Genomic DNA, 18165 nt, shown 5'->3' on the forward strand with positions numbered 1-18165 from the left:
TTGCATCCGCTCCCACCACCGCTGCCAAGATGTACGATGCCATCTACGCATCATCCACATGTGCTGCGCACCCATCGTCTTCAACATCCTCCTCAACCCCAAGCCGCACGAGCGCCGCCGCCTCTCCGTTCCGACGGCACTCCTCCCCCCGCCCACGCTCTGGGAGAGGATCGAAGGGGCTGAGAGATTTTCTATGTTGAAATTGATTTGGGGGAAATGACTGATGTATGAAGTGAAAATGACGAGGATAAAAAAGTAATCTCAACTCCAATTCTGGATGTCAGCACCGCTTCAAGAAATAAAAACCACCTCCGGAAGAAGATTTGAAATTGGGCGTTTCTCAAATGAACAGTGCTGGCCCTGTGACTTTTGTAGGGCTCGCTTGAAATGAACAAAGGAATGTGAACAACATAATTACTCTAGAATTGACCCTATTTCTTGGTATATCTAAGAAAGTGAACGGGTCCTTAACTGTTTATTATCAATTTTCTAAAATGTGTGTTTAAAACGAAACGCATTTACTATAGTTGAACGACGAGACTAGTATATTAGTGGTAGTTATTTTATGAATTAATTAATGTTCCATAATTAGGGATAGATAGAAAACTCATTGTTTTAAGTCTTGAAATTTTATACTCCATCCGTCCCTGAAAAATATGAAATATTTCTTTTTTAGTCCATCCCTGAAAGTATGAACTTTCTAATTTTAAAAATTTTTTTCTTTCGAATTAGGTGAGACCCATTCTCCACTTACAATACTTTAATTACTTTTTGTTATATCTCTCTTAGAGCATCCACAACCGTGCTCTTGCCAGCGGCACGGTTGTGGGCCCGACCCCACTTTTTCTGCCTGCTCTCTGGCAAGAGCACAACACCCACAGCTGTGCTCTTCCGCAAGGACGGGCACAATTAATTTAAAATTCAATTACACAAAAACATTTCCATAATACTAACATTCATTAAAAAACCACAATAAATATTACAAATTACAAATAAAATAAAAAGACATAATTAAAATCCTAAAAATTAAAAAAATTACATAATTAAAATCCTAAAAATTAAAAAAAAAATGGGAGTGAAATTGGGGGTATTTATAGATGAAAGTGTGTATTTTTGGGGTAAAAAAAATTAAAAAAAATTTTAAAGTGGGAAAAAACGGTTATAAACGGATATAATTTTTTTGGGAAGTGAATTTTTTATTATTTTTTATCGGGTTTTTTAATTAAAAACCGATTTTTTTTAAAAAAAATAATTTAAACACAACGGCTATGCCGTTGACGAATGAGGGCGCGCCACGTCAGCTGCTCGCTGGCACGGCGGCGGGTGGCGTCCGTGCCAGCGGCGCGGACCGCCGTGGCGACGGACGCCACCGTTGTGGATGCTCTTACTTTACCAATTATATATTAAAACTCGTCGTGTCGAACCAAATTTACTGAGGGAGTAATACTAAAACTAGCATATTTGACTGCATTTTCTGTTTGATGGCAGTCTCACAAATATTGATAATTTTTTAAGTTGAAAAGTAAAAGTTTGAAGTGGTGGGAGCCTAAGGGCACAATAATAATGAATGGAATTGAAATCGAAAGTTTAAAGCCGAATAAATAAATTATTATCTGTATTACCAGAAGAATAAAAGCATATACTTTTAAATGTGCTAAATGTGGTTGACCTTGTATTGTGATACTAATTGATTGAAGTACTTTCAACAGAAATCAATTGTACTAATTCAAACTAGCAATAATTAGGTTTTAAATTTGGAGTCGGCTATGTGAATAGATGATGGATTCAAAACTTCTAATCAAGGAAATTAATAAGATATCAGCTTAAATAAGCTAAAATTAGTCAATCTCTATTGCAAAATATCTGCAACTGTAAAATGTTTATCCATCTAACTGAGAGCGACATTCCAACAAACTCCAATCAAATTTGATATATAATCTTCTATTAACAATAAATAGTAAAAGGGCACCATATAATGCAATTTTCATATTGTTACACACAACACATATATAGTATTATACCCTTAATTAGATATGTGTATAGCATTATCATCGTGTAGAAGCTGTCATTTAAAAAAAAGTGATCATGGAACTCATTTAAATATTTATTAGACTCTAATTAAACATTTATTATCTTTGAGTATTTATTAGAGTATGAATGAAATTTAATACGAGTAAATTCATCGCACAATTTCACACTTCAATCACATTAATATTCTATGTAATCCTAAATCATTCATGCCCATTTAATTTTGATAGACATATGAACATAAACTGAAAGGTTCCGTCATAGTGGACTCGAACCAAAGACCATTGATTTCGAGCATTCTAACCACTAAGTCAACTCACGCACACTCATCAATGCCCATTTGATCTAAATTCGAGAGGGCGACAAGTGTCCACATGGAATTGATGAAGTATAAATCCAAGTTGGATAAACCCTCCACACATAGAGTGACAAGTGTGCGATGCTAGGAATGCAACAACACTTAACAAACTAAAGCAAAGTGGGAAACTAGATGAGGTCCCATGAGTGCAAAAAAGGTTAAACCAAATTACATGAAACCTAACTTTCTTGATAGAACAAATGTGATTGGCCAAAAGAAAAAGATCTAGGGCACAACCATTCATATATCATCATTTTGTGGTTGTTGATTCCTTGTCCTAAACCCCTTTGTACCAATACTAGAATGGCATGGTGAATTATTGTCTTAGTAATTGCCTTTCTCATTTTGTTTAATTTGTAATTTTGTTATGAGATAGTAAAGGGGTAAGACTTTATTCATGTATCTTGCCGGGATATGGCCAACTCGTTATTTTGCATGTGATGCCAAATCTACATACACATGATGGATTGATATAAAATATCTAAACACTTTATCTTTTTGAAAGATAATAGTTTATATGGACAGTGCATATCATTTAGACATTGTTCATATATTTTCATATAGTTAGTAACATATAAAGTAATAAAATGAGAACACCCAATAAATTACAAAATATCGAAATGGCAAATGAGCAACATTAACAATAAAAATAATAATAAAAAAATTAACTCATACTCCCTCCGTCCCTGAAAATTTATCCCAATTTACCATTTCGGTCCGTCCCTGAAAATTTGTCCCACTTCAAACTTACTAAAAATTGACATATCTATTTAGTCCTCCACATTCTTGTTATTTGCACTTTGCCCCTCTCAATTACAATCGAGTGATGCATTTTGCATTCCACCCTTTCGCCTCCCTCATTACTCCACCGACGCCTTCACTCTACACAACCACACACCGCCTCCTTCATCAATGCACAACCACCCACCGTCCTGCGAGGTAGAAAATCGACGCCTTCCCCGAACAAGCAGTCGGGGGTAACAACGGAGGAAAAGTGGAGAAAACGCGACGGTTGCTGTGAAACAGCAGTGACCAAGCCGGAGAAAGGAACGACGGTCGCGAACACGCCGGAGGAGAGAGAGGAGCAAGAGTCGGCGCCGCTGCCTCCGAGTTTTCGACGGTAGGCCAGAGGTTGGGAAGGTCCGAGCTGGCTGGTTTGGAGAGAAAATCCGAGAGAGAGGAGGACCGGCGACAAGGGGGCCGGAATCCCCACCATGCGTCCGCTAAGTCGCCGGGAAAATGGGCGCCGATCGAAGAGCTAGGGTTTCGTCTGGGAAATTTTGAGGAATTGGGGAAGAAAATAAAATGTGAATTAGGGGGGGGGGGTGTTGGCTGATGGGTGTTAGGGAGTATATTTAGTTTTAGGTCAAATGCATTATTCTATTTGGGTGTAAGGGAGTATATTTAATCACACCTCATTTAAACAAAATAAAAGAAATGCATCCATGTGGGACCCAAACTCCACTACACTCTTTCATTTAATACAAAGTCAAACAACTCCTTAAAACCCGTGCCCGGTCAAACCGGGACGAATTTTGGGGGACGGAGGGAGTATAAAAAAACGTTATTTTACCCGACTCATACATCTTCAACACCTTTCAGGCTTTCACCAATGTTTCATAATATAAGATTGTTTAGAAAATATTGCATCCCTTGTGACTAGTAATTTTTTTTTCAATTTGTGTCATATTTAAAATCATTCCGACTTCAATTTAGGTAAATTTCCTTATAAAAAAGACATTATTTTACATGACTCATACATCTTCGGCACCTTTCATGCTTTCACCATATTTCATAGATTGTTTATAGAAAATATTGCATCCACTACTACCAATAATTTTATTTTTTTTTCAATTTGATTGATAACAAAAATCATTCCGGCTTAAATTTTGGTAAATTTCTTTCTCTAATGAGACATGTCACATTTTCTAGGAGAATAATCTAATCATATTCTCTATATAAATCATGCTAATATCTATATTAATTTTACATTTAAATTTGTACTTATCCACCACCAAACATACATATTTTTCCAAGATTTTATCATAGACGAGCAAGTTGCTAATTAATAAAAATAAAAGTAGACTGAATATTGAATATTTAAATACAATGAAGTTTCCACAACTTAATAAATGCTGTCACATGGAAGACAGTAATTAAATTGTAGTAGAAATCACTAGAAAAGCTATCCAACAAAACTGTTCCCCATTAATGAATACTATATCGATCAACCAATAACTGAACCCGATTGTTCATCCAAATCATTTTCCACAATAAAGAACCATAATTGTCAATGGTTGGGAAAAAATCAAATGAAAAGATAATTTTGTTTATGAAAAAAGGTTGGCTTTAAAGCGCTTTTGGTCATCCCGTGGTGGGCCGGGTCGGTGCACGCTGATGGTGACACTCCCATTTAATAGTAACGCACCACACACACTAGATGCATGCACTTTCACACTTACAATTCAAGGCTTGATTATTTAATCCGTTTTCCATCCCCAAAATTGCTTCTTGGCTATTGAATTTGAGGAATTTCGAGGGCAAAAATGGAGGCAGAGTGTGTAAGTGTGAGTAGATACCACCGGCATCAGCCTTGCGAGCATCAGTGCTCTTCTTGCGTGGTCAAGCACATCAAGGCGCCAGTTGACATTGTAAATTCTTGCACAACACTGTTTTTCTTTTGTAAAGATTTGATCTTTATTTTCTTGCTATTGAATTTTTTAGCTTTGAATTGCAGAGATGAGTTGTGGGACTCTGTGTTTTTGCTTATCTCTCTCTGGATTCTTGATCCTTTTTTTCTTGATAGCATATGATAGCCCACTTTTATCTGATTTGTGTGAGATTGAAGATGTGGGCTTTGATGAAAACTTATGGCTTGACTGCTATTTCTTGGAATTTTTGATCTGGTATCTGATTTAGGCTCAGATGTTAAAAATTTGATCTTGATCCCTTGTTTTTTTGGATACTAGTTTTAAAATGTAAAATATAGGTGAATTTGGATTTCTGTATTGCTAATTTAAAGATAATGGTGAAAAGGTCAAATCTTTAGCGAGAGATCTGTTTTGGTGATAGAAACAGGATAGCTGATTCATAGAATGAGAAGAAAAGGGGTGGAAATCAGCCTCAGCTCTTATGCAAAACTAGACTGCTGAGAAATTTGTTTCATTTGAATTTGAATTGGAATTGATGTGGTTCATCTTGTTTTATGCTTAGATTGCTTCTAAATTGACTTAGGTATCAAGACTGAATTCTATGTGTTCGTTTAGGTTTGGTCGTTGGTTAGGAGATTCGATCAGCCACAGAAGTACAAGCCCTTTGTTAGTCGGTGCATTGTGCAAGGTGATCTGAAGATTGGGAGTGTTAGAGAGGTCAATGTGAAGTCGGGACTCCCTGCAACAACGAGCACTGAGAGGTTGGAAATGCTCAATGATCAAGAACATATACTCGGAGTCAAGTTTGTCGGTGGTGATCATAGACTTAAGGTACAATCTTGTTCTGCTCTGCTCATATTTTGGAGTATGTAGCTCAATGGTAGTTCGATAATCCAAATGCTTAAATACTGCTGGATCTTGCAGAATTACTCGTCAATAACCACAGTCCATCACGATGTAATTGATGGGACGGAAGGGACAAAAGTTATCGAATCATTTGTCGTGGATGTGCCCAATGGGAATACTCAAGACGAAACGTGCTACTTCGTGAAAGCTTTAATCAACTGCAACCTCAAGTCTTTGGCTGATGTCTCAGAAAGAATGGCAATGAGAGGACTAGTTTCCACTAGCCAACCACCTACTCTACATTGATACGCCATTCCAATGAAATCCTTCGTTGGCATCAAGATTTTGTCGGGTTTTCTTGGACACCCTAGGACAGTTTGCCTCTCCTCTTGTTGTGAGTCTGTATGTTTTCTGATGGAGTAAGTTATTCCTAGAACACCAAGAATGCATCCATGTATGTACAAATTGTTTGTGAATCTCTTGCCTCTTTGCAAATTACTACAAGGCTATGTGTATATGTATATGTGAAATGTACATGTTTTGTGCTTCTCGGGATCGTTCCTAGTCCTTTTATTGGGCGATTCCGAGGTGAAGTTTGTCGAACTGTGTTTCTCTCAGTCATGGGATCGTTCACTCGACCGACTGGGTCGGCCCAAATGTTGGAACTTCGTATTGTCAATGATTTCTTTCGTTTATCATGATAATCTTTCGTCGTTTTGTTTTTGGCTTGTATCACTTTCATTTAGTTGTAGGTGGAGATAAAATGCTTGGATTAAGATTTACTCCATTCATTTTGGGGTAATCCATTAGCTAAACCGCTTTTGATTAATGATTTGGCCTCAAATAGTAAGATAGGAAAGTTGTTTGTTTTTAATGACTATTGATGTTTCCCTCGTGAACAAAGGTCGTTTTCCGCATTGGGCATCTTCGTAGATAAGGATGTACGATTTTTCTTAGATTTGATGAAAGAAAAGTTATAAATCACATGGTTATGTAGTTGATTGTATATCGTTTTTTTCGTAGTACATATATGCATATATAAAACTAAGCAATTTTAACTTAACCTCAATCCAAATCATCATTTCAAAGGGTATACGGAAATGCTGGATAAGATATTTAAATCCATCATTTCATTCTCAACCCTATCTTTATAAATATTCATCATTTTTACTCCTTGTTTTTGTATCATGATGAAAAAGAAGGAATGATTTGAAAGAGAGAGACTTTTCTATTTTTTCATTGGTAAGTAAAAATCGAAATTTACAGGTTGTGTCATGGCAGACTCGCACTCGAGCCCATTAGCCTCGATAACCACTCCAATCTGAGCCATTAAAGATATGTTTGCCTCGTTCCCAAACGAAGGGATAATATAATGAGATGCAAATTTGAGAGTGCAAATTGGACCCATATGACTACAAATTGATGCCTGAAAATGGAATTCAGAACTCTTCAAAAAAGAAAAATAAAAAAAAAAGAAAAGAAAAGAGAGGTCGAAACCATTAATTAATTTATTATATTAATATTTGAAATTTTTAATATTTAAAAGCCCAAACAATAAATTAACCGACATACTGAACTCTGTAGGGAAATACTTGGGCCCATTATTATTTGATACAGCTAACCCAAGCCCATTACACAACAAGAGCAAATAGCAGAGAGAATAGAAGAAAATAAGCTGCAATGAAGAACAAAGAGGAAATCGCGGCTATGGCGGGAGAGGAAGCTGATGGAGCCGCCGCCGGTGAGGGTTCAATGCTTATGTTTGATTTTTTTCGTTTATTTATGTTTCTAATTCGTAGCCAAGTTTATTTGGATCGTTATATAGTAGCTGAAATTTCTAAGTCATTCTACCTTGATGTATTTCGGTTCAAATGTGGAGTTTGTGTGAGAATTGCGAGTGAATTCAGTATTTTGTTCCGTAGTTAGGGTTTCGGTACTGTAATTGTCAAAGGGGAATGACGCTGTATGAATATTTCCTCAAATTTTATGCACTTGTTTCACTGAATTCGATTTTGAAGTTTCTAATTCTCAGAGTATTTGATTTTGATGCATAATGGAGTAGATGTTTTTTTTTGTTTTAAACTAAAGTCAGCTGTATTCATGTGAGAAATCCGAATAGATTTGACAATTTCTTCCCAAATTAGAGTTATTCATATGCTGAAATGATCTTGTTTCCAGAGTGTAATTTCTTTAGGAAGCCATCAAAGGGGAAGAACATAAGGAAACGAACCGCCGTTGAAGAGGCGGAAGGCGAAGAAGAAGATTCTAACTCTGGGAGCGCAGTGGTGTATAAGAAGAAACAGGCTGCCGCTGACAACAAGCTGCTCTTTTCTAGTGGTCCGTTGAAGACTTCGAAAGGGTCTGAGCCTGAAAAACAGAAAGAAACTGTCTTTGAGTATGAGTCATCCAGAGAAATTCAGGTCCAAAATGATAGTAGGGCGACTGCCACTTTAGAGACAGAGACCGACTTCTCAAGGGATGCCCGGGCGATTAGAGAGCGTGTTCTGAAGCAAGCTGAAGCGGCATTGAAGGGCAAGAACAAGAGTGCTGGAGACGAGAAGTTGTATAAAGGGTTACATGGGTATACAGATTATAAGGCAAGAGAAAGGCTGCTGAAGGAAAATGACATCGCAAATAATGTTTTGGCAAATTTCTGTTTGTTTTTGTCTTCTCGTTGTAAGATCAATTTTATTACTTGTATCGACTTTTCCTTTTTGATGATACTGTTGTATATTGAACAATTAGTCATGTATTCTCAGAGAACAAGCCTTCACATATTATTGCCATGTTGAAGAATGTTTTCTTCGGTTTCTCTCTCTCAATTCAGCACGGTGATGCTCTTTCTGATAATCTGTTCTTAATTATTAAAAAAAGTCCCCCAAAACTTTCTGTAATTTGATACAATTCAGGTTTTTCCTGTTTCGTTTTTCTGTTTTTACTTGGCGTTAATCTTGCATAAAAGCACAGGACAAAAGGAACAATGTTATCATCTCAAAAATGATTCTACTACAAAGAATTTTCTATATTCACTGCTGTAATCTCCACCTCTTGGTATGTACAGAGACCATTGCCATGCTTGTTTCAACAATTTACATGGTTTCATTGCAACAACTCTCTGCAGGAACACTTGCCCTCTTTAAAATGGTGAAACCGTATGCCATCTTTGAGGATGATCTCGCGCTTTCTTGCCAGGGATGTGTATTTGGCAAAGGTGTGGCAGTCTGCACAAATTGTTGTATTCTTGATGACCCTGATTGGTGTATTGGTCTTCGTTTGGATCAGGCCGAATGTGATTGCTCTTTTCTCTGTATGAGAGAGCAGTGCCTTCTCCTTCTCCCTCTCGTCGTCAGTGTTCAGATGCACACATTTGGTGTCTGGTAAGTATCCCATGCTCTTGATTTCAGATGCTAGATGATACAGTTCAAAATAGACTTCTCCATCTTTTTGATGTGGCTTCCCTGATGCTGAAAAAACATGGACTGTGTTGTTGATTTCTATCCAGCTCCAGGCATTTCCTATTTTCAGCGAACGACGTTCCATCAAATTGCGGACCCTGTCTACATCATCCCATCTTTCTGAAGCTGTATACATGTTCATCAGCAGCACATAATTAGCAGGATTCTCTGGTTCTAACTTGAAGAGTTGTTTTGCAGCAATCTCTCCCAGCTGGAGGCTGCCATGGGTTCGACAAGATCCAAGTATCGCGCCCCAGACTGTCGAATCAGGCTCTACTGGCATCTGACTGATGAAATCCCATGCTTCATCAAGATATCCTGCCCTTGCGAGAAGATCCACCATGCAGGAGTAGTGTTGAATGGTTGGAGTTATCCCGTATTCTGTCTCCATGCTGTCAAAGAGTCTCCATCCTTCATCAATCAAACCGGAATGCTTGCATCCTGTGAGCAGAGCTGTCATGGTTATGGGATCTGGCTGGAGTTTCTTTTCTTCCCGCATTCTGTGGAACAGAGAGACCGCTTCCTTCCCATGGCCATACGAAGAAAATCCCATTATCATGGAGTTCCAGGAAGCTAATGTTTTGTTCTCGGCTGCCTGAAAAACACGGTAAGCAGTCTCCAAACTGCCACACTTGCTATACATGTCGATGAGGGACGTACACACAAATGCATCTTCTACGTATTCATTTCTTATACTAATGCAGTGCGCCTCTTTTCCCCTCTGCAGAAGAGACAGGCCTGCACAAGCTCTACATATGCTTGCAATAGTAGCCGAGTTTGGCTTCACACCTTCTGCTTGCATCTGGTAAAAGAAGTCTAGCGCTTGTCTGTGGTATCCGTTTTGGCAACTACCTGATATAAGAGCAGTCCATGACACCACATCGGGAGCTAACCCTGAATCCTTGATTTGCTTCATCACGTCAAGGGCTTCATCAATTCGCCCTGCCACTGAGTAGCCAGACACCATGCTGTTATACGTGACTAGATCTGGCTCGACTCCCTCTCCCTTCATAAGCTTCATGAGTTTGTCAGCTTTCTCAAAATCCCCCTTGAACGAATATCCAGAAATCATCGCGTTCCAAGCAAAGACGTTTCTACACACCATGCCATCAAAAACAGCTCGAGCATTATTTAAGTCATCATTCTTCACATACATGTCTAGCAATGAAGTCATTACATGAAGATCAGAATCAATCCCATTTCTTATAACATAGCAATGAATTTCCTGTCCAACGGGGAGGTAATGGAGCTCACTCACAGCTTGAAGAACCGTGGTAATGGACCGGTTGTTTGGCTTAAAACCCCCATTCCGCATATGCTGTAAGATGTTGAGCACTTCTTGGCATGATCCATGATGAAGATGCCCAGACAGAAGGCTGTTCCAAGTGACGATATCGGGCTTAATATTGTAAGTTTCCATTTCATTCAATAGCTCCCATGCATCTTCAAGATGACCATGTGCTGCATAACTAAAGATGATAGCATTCCACGTAGATAGGTTTCGATTTTGCATAAGATCAAATACAGTCCGTGCTTGTTCCACATTGCCATTTTTCGAGTACATAAAGATGAGTGAGTTGCATATGGATAAATTCGATTCGATTGCTTTTCTCAGGATGTATCCATGTATCTGCTTCCCCTCATCAAGAGCTCCCATCTTCCCACAAGCTTGAAGAACTCTAGTAATGGTGAAAGCATTGATGTCAACCCCCATGGATGAAAACTGCATACGTCGAAAGACATCGACACCCTTAAACCATTCCTCATTCCTCAAAGCCACCAAAACAGCTTCATTCCACAACAGAGATGTGTGATCCGATGTTTCGTGGAACACCTTTTTTGCTGAATCCGAACCCCAACAGCTCCCATAGAAGTTCATCAATGCAGCTTTTGCATGCATATCTTGATCAAAGGCTGTCTTGATTAGGCAGGCATGAATCTCCAGACCTAGCCATGAATCCCTCAGGTTTGCACACATTTTGAGAAGCATGGTTAGATTTTCACTCCCAAAAACCACTCCCATATTGTGTAATTCAGCAGAAACTTGGAGAATCTCAGTGGGGTCTCCACCTTTATTCTTGAAATCCTCCAAGAAAGTGTTCCAGTGCAAGTAGTTTTGCTCCAAATCAAGGAAGAACACCATGGCTGCAGAGTGGAAGTCTCGGAGCTCCAAATAGGATGTGATCAAAGACTGCACCTTGATGTCTGAATCTTCCTCATTTGGCAGTTTTATGATCTGGGCATGTCTTGCTTTGGCTGTAGCGAGTGAAGATAGGTTGGACAATGTGTTGGGAAATGAAGGCGGATGAGAAGCAGTGTCAACAACACACACAGCTGCAGATTTTAGCTGGCTGAATTTGGTGGTGAAATTTGTATGTGGTAAGTGATGAAATGTTTTTATGGCTTCCATTTAAGCTCAAAATCTATACTCTATTGGCAAGGAGTCGTCTGCAGCTCAAGACATGGCGGTTGGTAAAGGAATTTGGAGGGAGTTAACATAGAGAGAGAGAGAGAGAGAGAGAGAGATGTGCTGTAATAGAGATTTTGTCTGTGTTTGTGGATAAGGTTATCCCAACTGAAGATAAAGAATCACGCTCAGATCTTTGTTATTCTCTTTTTATGATTTGTTTGGTGTTAATTATGAATTATTCACTTTTAGGAATAATCGCCTACCAAAATTTGCATTTTTTTTTATTAAATTGAATACAATTTTTTCCTATATACGGAGAATCTGATTTTGCACATAAAATCAAACTCTTCTAAATTAAATTTGATTTTTGAATACATAGATTATAAAAAGAAATAAATATTTTTGTCACATCGTATTTAAAAGAAAACAGTAGAATCGAAAAAATAATGAAATTGGTAACATTTGGGTGCATGTAACTTTAAAATTAGCCAGATAGATTTATTTTTATTTATTCCACAATACAATTGTAGTATTAATATGACAGGTAAAAAATCATACATGAATTTCACCACCGATAAGATAAACAATGTTATCTATTCATATACTATAAAATAAAACCTACGGGTTGAAAAATAAGAGTAGACTAGCTGAATTTTTAAATACTCTATAAGATAATTTGATAGCAAATCAAAATTATACTAGGACGGATAAAAATTCGATGAAACTTTACTAATAATATATTTGAACAATTTACCCTATTATTTAAAGATCCATGTGCTTATTTTTAACCTGTGGCAACAGTAAGTTCTTGAAAAACAGTATGCTATTAATAAGAATCATCAAGTGTATGCTTTTTATTTATTACTTTGGGTACAATCACACCTCACACCAGATGTCTAGTAAACAATTAAGCATAGAACAAATGGGAAATTTCCTTTGCCAAATCTGCAAAAGCTACAAGATTCCGAGTTCCAACTTCTAATTAACCTTTCTGCATTGAAAAAAATCAACAGAGACTAAGGTAGGCTGGCCAGTTCTTAATTCTCAGGCACTATTTAAGAAACAAACTTCCAGACATTCTCCATCTTTGATCATCCATGAACAAATCCTGCACTGTGTCCGACAACGTTCCCTACAAACAACAGTCAGTTCTTGAAAAAACAGTTGTTCGTTCATAAACATCCAGCAGAAAAGCAGGCATGCACACACACACCCGAAAGATGAGAAATACAACTTGATTGTCTAGGCTGCAGAGAACCACAGAAAGATTCTGTTGTCTCCAACCCGCAAGGGTCTGGGCGTAATTTCATTACGACTACACCAGAAACCCTCGAGGGAGAGAGACAACAAAAGCTCCAGTGGTGGAAAATCAGTGAAAGCAAAGCTGCAAAAAACCATGGATTGTTACTTCTCCCCCAATGCCTCCTGGCCAAGTTTCATCACTGGTAACTACCATTCTTTTAGATACCGTTTCTTGAAGAAACTAAGCATGCAAAGGGTCAGAAGCCCTTGAGGGAGAATAGCAATCGTAGCTTTCGAACAATATACCTAATGCATTGAAAGTAAGCTATGGATGAGGGTATGAACATTATGCAACAATGTAGAAGCCTATTTATAGCCACAAAGCCGAGAGAAATTGCGAAGGCTCGGATAAAAAGTATGGTGGGACCTAAATATCTTAGGTACTAGACATGAATGGCCAAACCAGATTCGTTTGATTCATGATATGGCCCTCAGACACAGAAGTCAACCCTCCAAAGCCAAGAAAGAAGCATCTCAGGCATCTATCTCAATTATTTATCGTGTTCAATTCCTTTTAACCCCTTGGATGGATGCATTTGAAAGAATTTGGGTTGAAACATGCATGTCAATGAGTCATTATATCAATAGAAAACTCTCGTGTTTTTGGATAGGTGTACATATATAATTTGCTTTTACCTACATTTACCTACATATGAGAAACTTCTGAGGTGCTGCGTCTCATACTTTTGCCCGCTGTTGAAAGCAACAGATAAGTTGAGTATGGGAATATTAACAGATCTATGATCTGAAATCCCATCATAAAAAGATTCAATTATAGTGTGATATATAGAAAGATAAGCTGTTTTGGTTGGTAAATCTGTGTTCTGTCGAATATATACGTGGAAATTTGTAATACCTCGTCTGCATGGCACTCACATTCATTCTGGAAAAACTTTTCCTGAACAAACATAACCAACATTGTTAGCACTATAAAGAAAAAAAGAAAGATAAAGTAGGTTATTTTATTTACCTGGTATTCTCCCCTTTTCCAAAATTTTGAGGTCCCCACACTTTCACGAACAAAAAAGATTTATAGTGTTCCTCACAGAGATATCAGTAGTAAACTAGTAACACATGAAACACATGGTATTGAGGAATCCATGGAAGTATGTTTGATCTCCATTCAACTAAAGAAGATATATACACAGCCAAAATAAGCTTTGCTCATCAATTTATGATTTATGATTTTTGTACAAGAGAATAGCAAATAGGAAAGAAGGATTATTTAGGGAATTATAAGATTAATAATCACAGTAAATATTGTTAGGTACTGACAGAAAAACCATGTTATCAAATTCTGAGGTCCCCCCATTTGAATTTACTAACACATACACATAGAAAATGTGCATTATTGGTGCCAGATGTACCATATAAACAGAGAAACATTTCATATCTTATTCTGAATGGATGTTACTGTCTACTTTTGAAAATAAAGCATATAAAGTAGGGCAACAGACCAAGCAAGTAGAGCAGCCAATGTAGAATTATCTTTTTTTTTAATTACAAGATCGTATCCATTTTGTGAGGAGCAAATAAAAAAGGAAACAGCAATATACATGACATAAGAACCATAATCAGCTTGATTAAATGACTCATCAAGATCATAGCCAGAAAACTAAGAAGATGGGTGCAAAACATCAAGCTAGAGCATCACACACTGTAGGTTTTACTCTAGAGGAATATATGTTTGTTAGCAACTTAGCATGGTAATCTGAGTTAGCATGAAATCTCTCAGAAACTTCACTCCATCAAACATCAACTGGAATGATAGCTTGCCCTTTCAAATGCAACTAAAGCATTTATCGAACCATATCCTCAATAAATGAAATTCCACTGGTGATAAATGAAATTCCACTGGTGATATACTTTCTGCTTTTTTTTAACAAAAGTGCAAATCATCTATACATGTTGTAGTACGACTTTGGCCCATTATAGCATATGGAGAACAATGAGGTGGACATTTACTTTAGAACAATAATAGTTATATGAACAAGGAAATGTAGCACGCTGCACAATGTGAAAATGCAACCATGCAAAGTAAAAGCATATAGAGTTTCGAAAAGAAGGAAGACTGAAATTTCAAGATCATATATTTAAGAAAGTAAGATGCATTTTCACAGGGATAAGAAGTTCTACAAAATACATCTTATAAATTAACTAATTGAAAGAAAGATACAACAAGATCAAAACAAGCAATGACTGTGTATTAATTCCTTGTATTCTTGAGCAGTACCTTGAGATGGACCTATTGATCTGTAGACATAATAAGCCTCATATTTACCAGCGTTCTCTTGGTGTGCCATCTGGGAAAACAGGAGCAAGAACTTTATCATCACTCTTCTTCGTTGCGCCGTTAACTGTACCAGCTGGTTTGCTCCTTCCTAAACTAGGCAATGGCTCATCTTGTCCATCATTGAAGTCTGGAGGCACGTCGTCATCATCATCGCTCCATTCATCATCATAATCTTCTCCATCTCCGTCTTCATCGCTTCCCACATTGTCAATGTCAGACCACTCATCCCCATCCTCTTCATCTGACATGTCTTCTTGCCCTGTTCCTTCAGCTTCACCTGAGTCAGTCCTTCGAACATTTCTCTTGGGGAATCTTGGAACATTAACAAGTGCGCGAAGCTTCTCCTTGATAAGCAGCATCTTGTCTTTATCTAACAACACAGAATCACGATAAGCTTCACGGAGGAAAACTGAGTCTCTATCCCCCTTGAGCGAGATATAGAACATATCCGGATGTCTTATCAGCATGCCTCTTAGCTGTTGGGAGAATCTAAATTCCTCCCGAAAATGGGTTAAATGATCCACAAGTGTTCTCTTCTCAAGAGTGAGGCTCAAGATCTCATGAACAACACCACAAGCATGTTTCTCCTTTTCGGGGCTACCAGGCCTCAAATCCGAAAAATCAGCATAAGGTGAAATGTAAGGCATATCTCTAAACTGAGAAATCCTTCTCATCTCACCTTCCGAAAGATGAAGCCCTTTTGGTAGCTTAACCCTATTGAACCTAGGCACACGATCAATAATCAAATTTCTCTCTTCCACTTCTCTCAGCCTATTCTCGTCTTCGGCAATCTCTGCTGCAGACACAGCAAGCTCAGGATCCCAATGAGTTAACTCCAGCGCAGGCCCTCGTCCTGTTGCAACAACCTTGAAATACTGCGGGTATCGCTGACATATAGTATCCCTAAACTCCAACGGAAGCCCCAAATCAGTCTTCAAATGAGCAATCTTCTCCAGCAGAATCCGCTTATCAATCGACATCATCAACAATTTCCTCAACTTAATAACCAACAAATCCTCCATTTCATTCCTAATCTTCATCTCCTCGAGGTAAAGTTTCTCAGCCTCAGGAGTCAACTTGAACCTAAGTGAATAAACACCTTCTTCCACAATCTCAAACACAGCCGGAAATTTCTTCAACAATGCAATAAACCGCCTCTTTTTTTGCAGCCCTAAAGCTTTTCTAAATCTACCCAATTCACGAAGCGCCATAATCCTATCCGGCTGACTAATCAAAATCTTCCTAATTTTCAACACCAATTTCAGCTTCTTGTCCCTCTGAATCACATTGTCAAACGGAAGCTCCTTCCTCCTCTTTGCAACACCAGCTCTGATAACCGGAAAATATTTCCTCGAGTTTGTCCGAGATTCATTATTTCCTCTCAAAACTAAATTCTGGCCCAAAAACGGAGTCTTGCTTAAATTTCCACAGGTAGTTGATAAACTGAAATTCGCAAAAGGTTTACATTTCAGAAGTGGGGGTGAAGTACAGGATAGAAAAAATGGGACAGCACAAGCTGATGGTGGCAATTTGGGCGAGGAAAGTGAGAATTTAGGCTCCATAATCAATTTGAAACTATCTAGCAGGGAGCATATATCAATATATCGCAACAATTAACACCAGAAATTGGCCCTAATCGAATCTATGTGTGATGTGTTCACGAATCAGACAAGAAGAGAATTGAATTCGTGGAATGGCTGACCTGAGGTTTAGCTAGGGTTTATCACAAAACCCCTCTTTGAAGTTACATTTCAAATTTTCCATTTTATCTTCATCGGCAATTGATTGATGGATATGAACATTTCCAAATTTACCCCTGCACTCCACTCACCTAAATTTTAAGAAAAACAAAAAATCCTTTAATTTAAATATGTAAACACAGTCCTTCAATAATCTAGAATAAATCATAGGTATAGCTTTTGATGTACCAAAGCTAAATTTGCATAATTTTTCAGCTTTTAGTCATAGTAGTTAATAGTTGGAGAAAAAATTAAATAAAAAAATTGATGATTTGAGAAAAGATTAAATAAGTTGGAGAAAAAATTAAATAAAAAATTGATGACTTGAGAAAAAATTAAATAAATTAATAAAGGTAAATCATTAATTAAATCATGAAAAATGGTCAAATTTTGCTCATCTCATACTTTTCAAAATTTGAAAAAGTATGAGTTGATGTGTCAGCTAGTTTAAAACACGTTAGCAAAACATTGATTCAAACTCAATTAGACATTATCGTTTTGTCAAATGTCTTTTTATTCACATGTTTTATATTGATTGTCATACCAGCACATAATTTGCTGGAAACAGAAGGATGAGGCAATTGTAAATATTTATCGTTCATAACTTACTTTCGAATTTTGTTAAAATGTAAGATACAAAGTTTGACCATTTTTCATGATTTATTTTGGCAATTTTAGTTTCTCAGAGCCTCTTCAACCATTTACACTAAATTCATACTCATTTTAATGTAAATGTCATTTACGTTAAACTCAAACTTAAAAAGAATATTCCTTATATTATTCATTTTTTACTTACAAATTTTGAAAAAGTTTTTGGTTTTGGTTTAGTGTAAACCTAAAGATAGGTACTCTCTCCATTCCACAATAAGAGTCATGTTTTGTCATTTCGATCCGTCTCACCATAGGAATCATGTTTTGCCATTTCGATCCATCACCCTATTAGGAATCATAACCAAATACAATTCCTATAGTGGGACGGAGGAAATATTTTTTACTCAAAAAACCAAAAATAAAATTGACTTTTGAATCATTGAATCTAATTACTTATCTCATTTTAGATTTTAGTGTAACTTTAGAGATGGT

The 18165-nt window shown here is 37.4% G+C and overlaps 4 protein-coding genes across 10 annotated transcripts; 2 read left to right on the forward strand and 2 right to left on the reverse strand.

Annotated features, from left to right (window-relative positions):
* The first annotated feature begins 4814 nt into the window (after nt 1–4814).
* Nucleotides 4815–6587, forward strand: LOC121776341 (abscisic acid receptor PYL3-like). Its single transcript, XM_042173516.1, has 3 exons — nt 4815–5037; nt 5653–5868; nt 5962–6587. The coding sequence occupies exons 1-3, from the start codon at nt 4933–4935 to the stop codon at nt 6187–6189; spliced, it is 549 nt and encodes a 182-aa protein (XP_042029450.1). The 5' UTR covers nt 4815–4932; the 3' UTR covers nt 6190–6587.
* Nucleotides 6588–7500: 913 nt separating this feature from the next.
* On the forward strand, nt 7501–8676 carry LOC121775845 (zinc finger CCCH domain-containing protein 1-like). Its single transcript, XM_042172920.1, has 2 exons — nt 7501–7624; nt 8062–8676. Exons 1-2 carry the CDS (start codon nt 7564–7566, stop codon nt 8673–8675), a joined length of 675 nt encoding a protein of 224 aa, XP_042028854.1. The 5' UTR covers nt 7501–7563; the 3' UTR covers nt 8676.
* Nucleotides 8677–8834: 158 nt separating this feature from the next.
* LOC121775844 (pentatricopeptide repeat-containing protein At4g01030, mitochondrial-like) lies at nt 8835–11897 on the reverse strand. Its single transcript, XM_042172919.1, has one exon. It carries the CDS (start codon nt 11746–11748, stop codon nt 8983–8985), a length of 2766 nt encoding a protein of 921 aa, XP_042028853.1. The 5' UTR covers nt 11749–11897; the 3' UTR covers nt 8835–8982.
* Nucleotides 11898–12553: 656 nt separating this feature from the next.
* Nucleotides 12554–17093, reverse strand: LOC121777948 (protein WHAT'S THIS FACTOR 1 homolog, chloroplastic-like). Of its 7 annotated transcripts, none has more exons than XM_042175288.1 (3): nt 14021–17093; nt 13701–13948; nt 12554–12880 (listed from the first exon to the last, which is right to left on the reverse strand). In XM_042175288.1, the coding sequence occupies exon 1, from the start codon at nt 16903–16905 to the stop codon at nt 15328–15330; it is 1578 nt and encodes a 525-aa protein (XP_042031222.1). In that variant the 5' UTR covers nt 16906–17093; the 3' UTR covers nt 12554–12880; nt 13701–13948; nt 14021–15327. The 7 variants fall into 7 exon arrangements, 6 of the variants coding, with proteins under 6 accessions (XP_042031222.1, XP_042031223.1, XP_042031224.1 ...); XM_042175289.1 differs by having other exon boundaries at nt 13701–13743; nt 13907–17093; XM_042175290.1 differs by having other exon boundaries at nt 13697–13743; nt 13907–17093.
* Nucleotides 17094–18165: the final 1072 nt, after the last annotated feature.

Source organism: Salvia splendens, chromosome 18 (genome assembly GCF_004379255.2).
Source record: "Salvia splendens isolate huo1 chromosome 18, SspV2, whole genome shotgun sequence".
Classification (NCBI taxonomy): domain Eukaryota; kingdom Viridiplantae; phylum Streptophyta; class Magnoliopsida; order Lamiales; family Lamiaceae; genus Salvia; species Salvia splendens.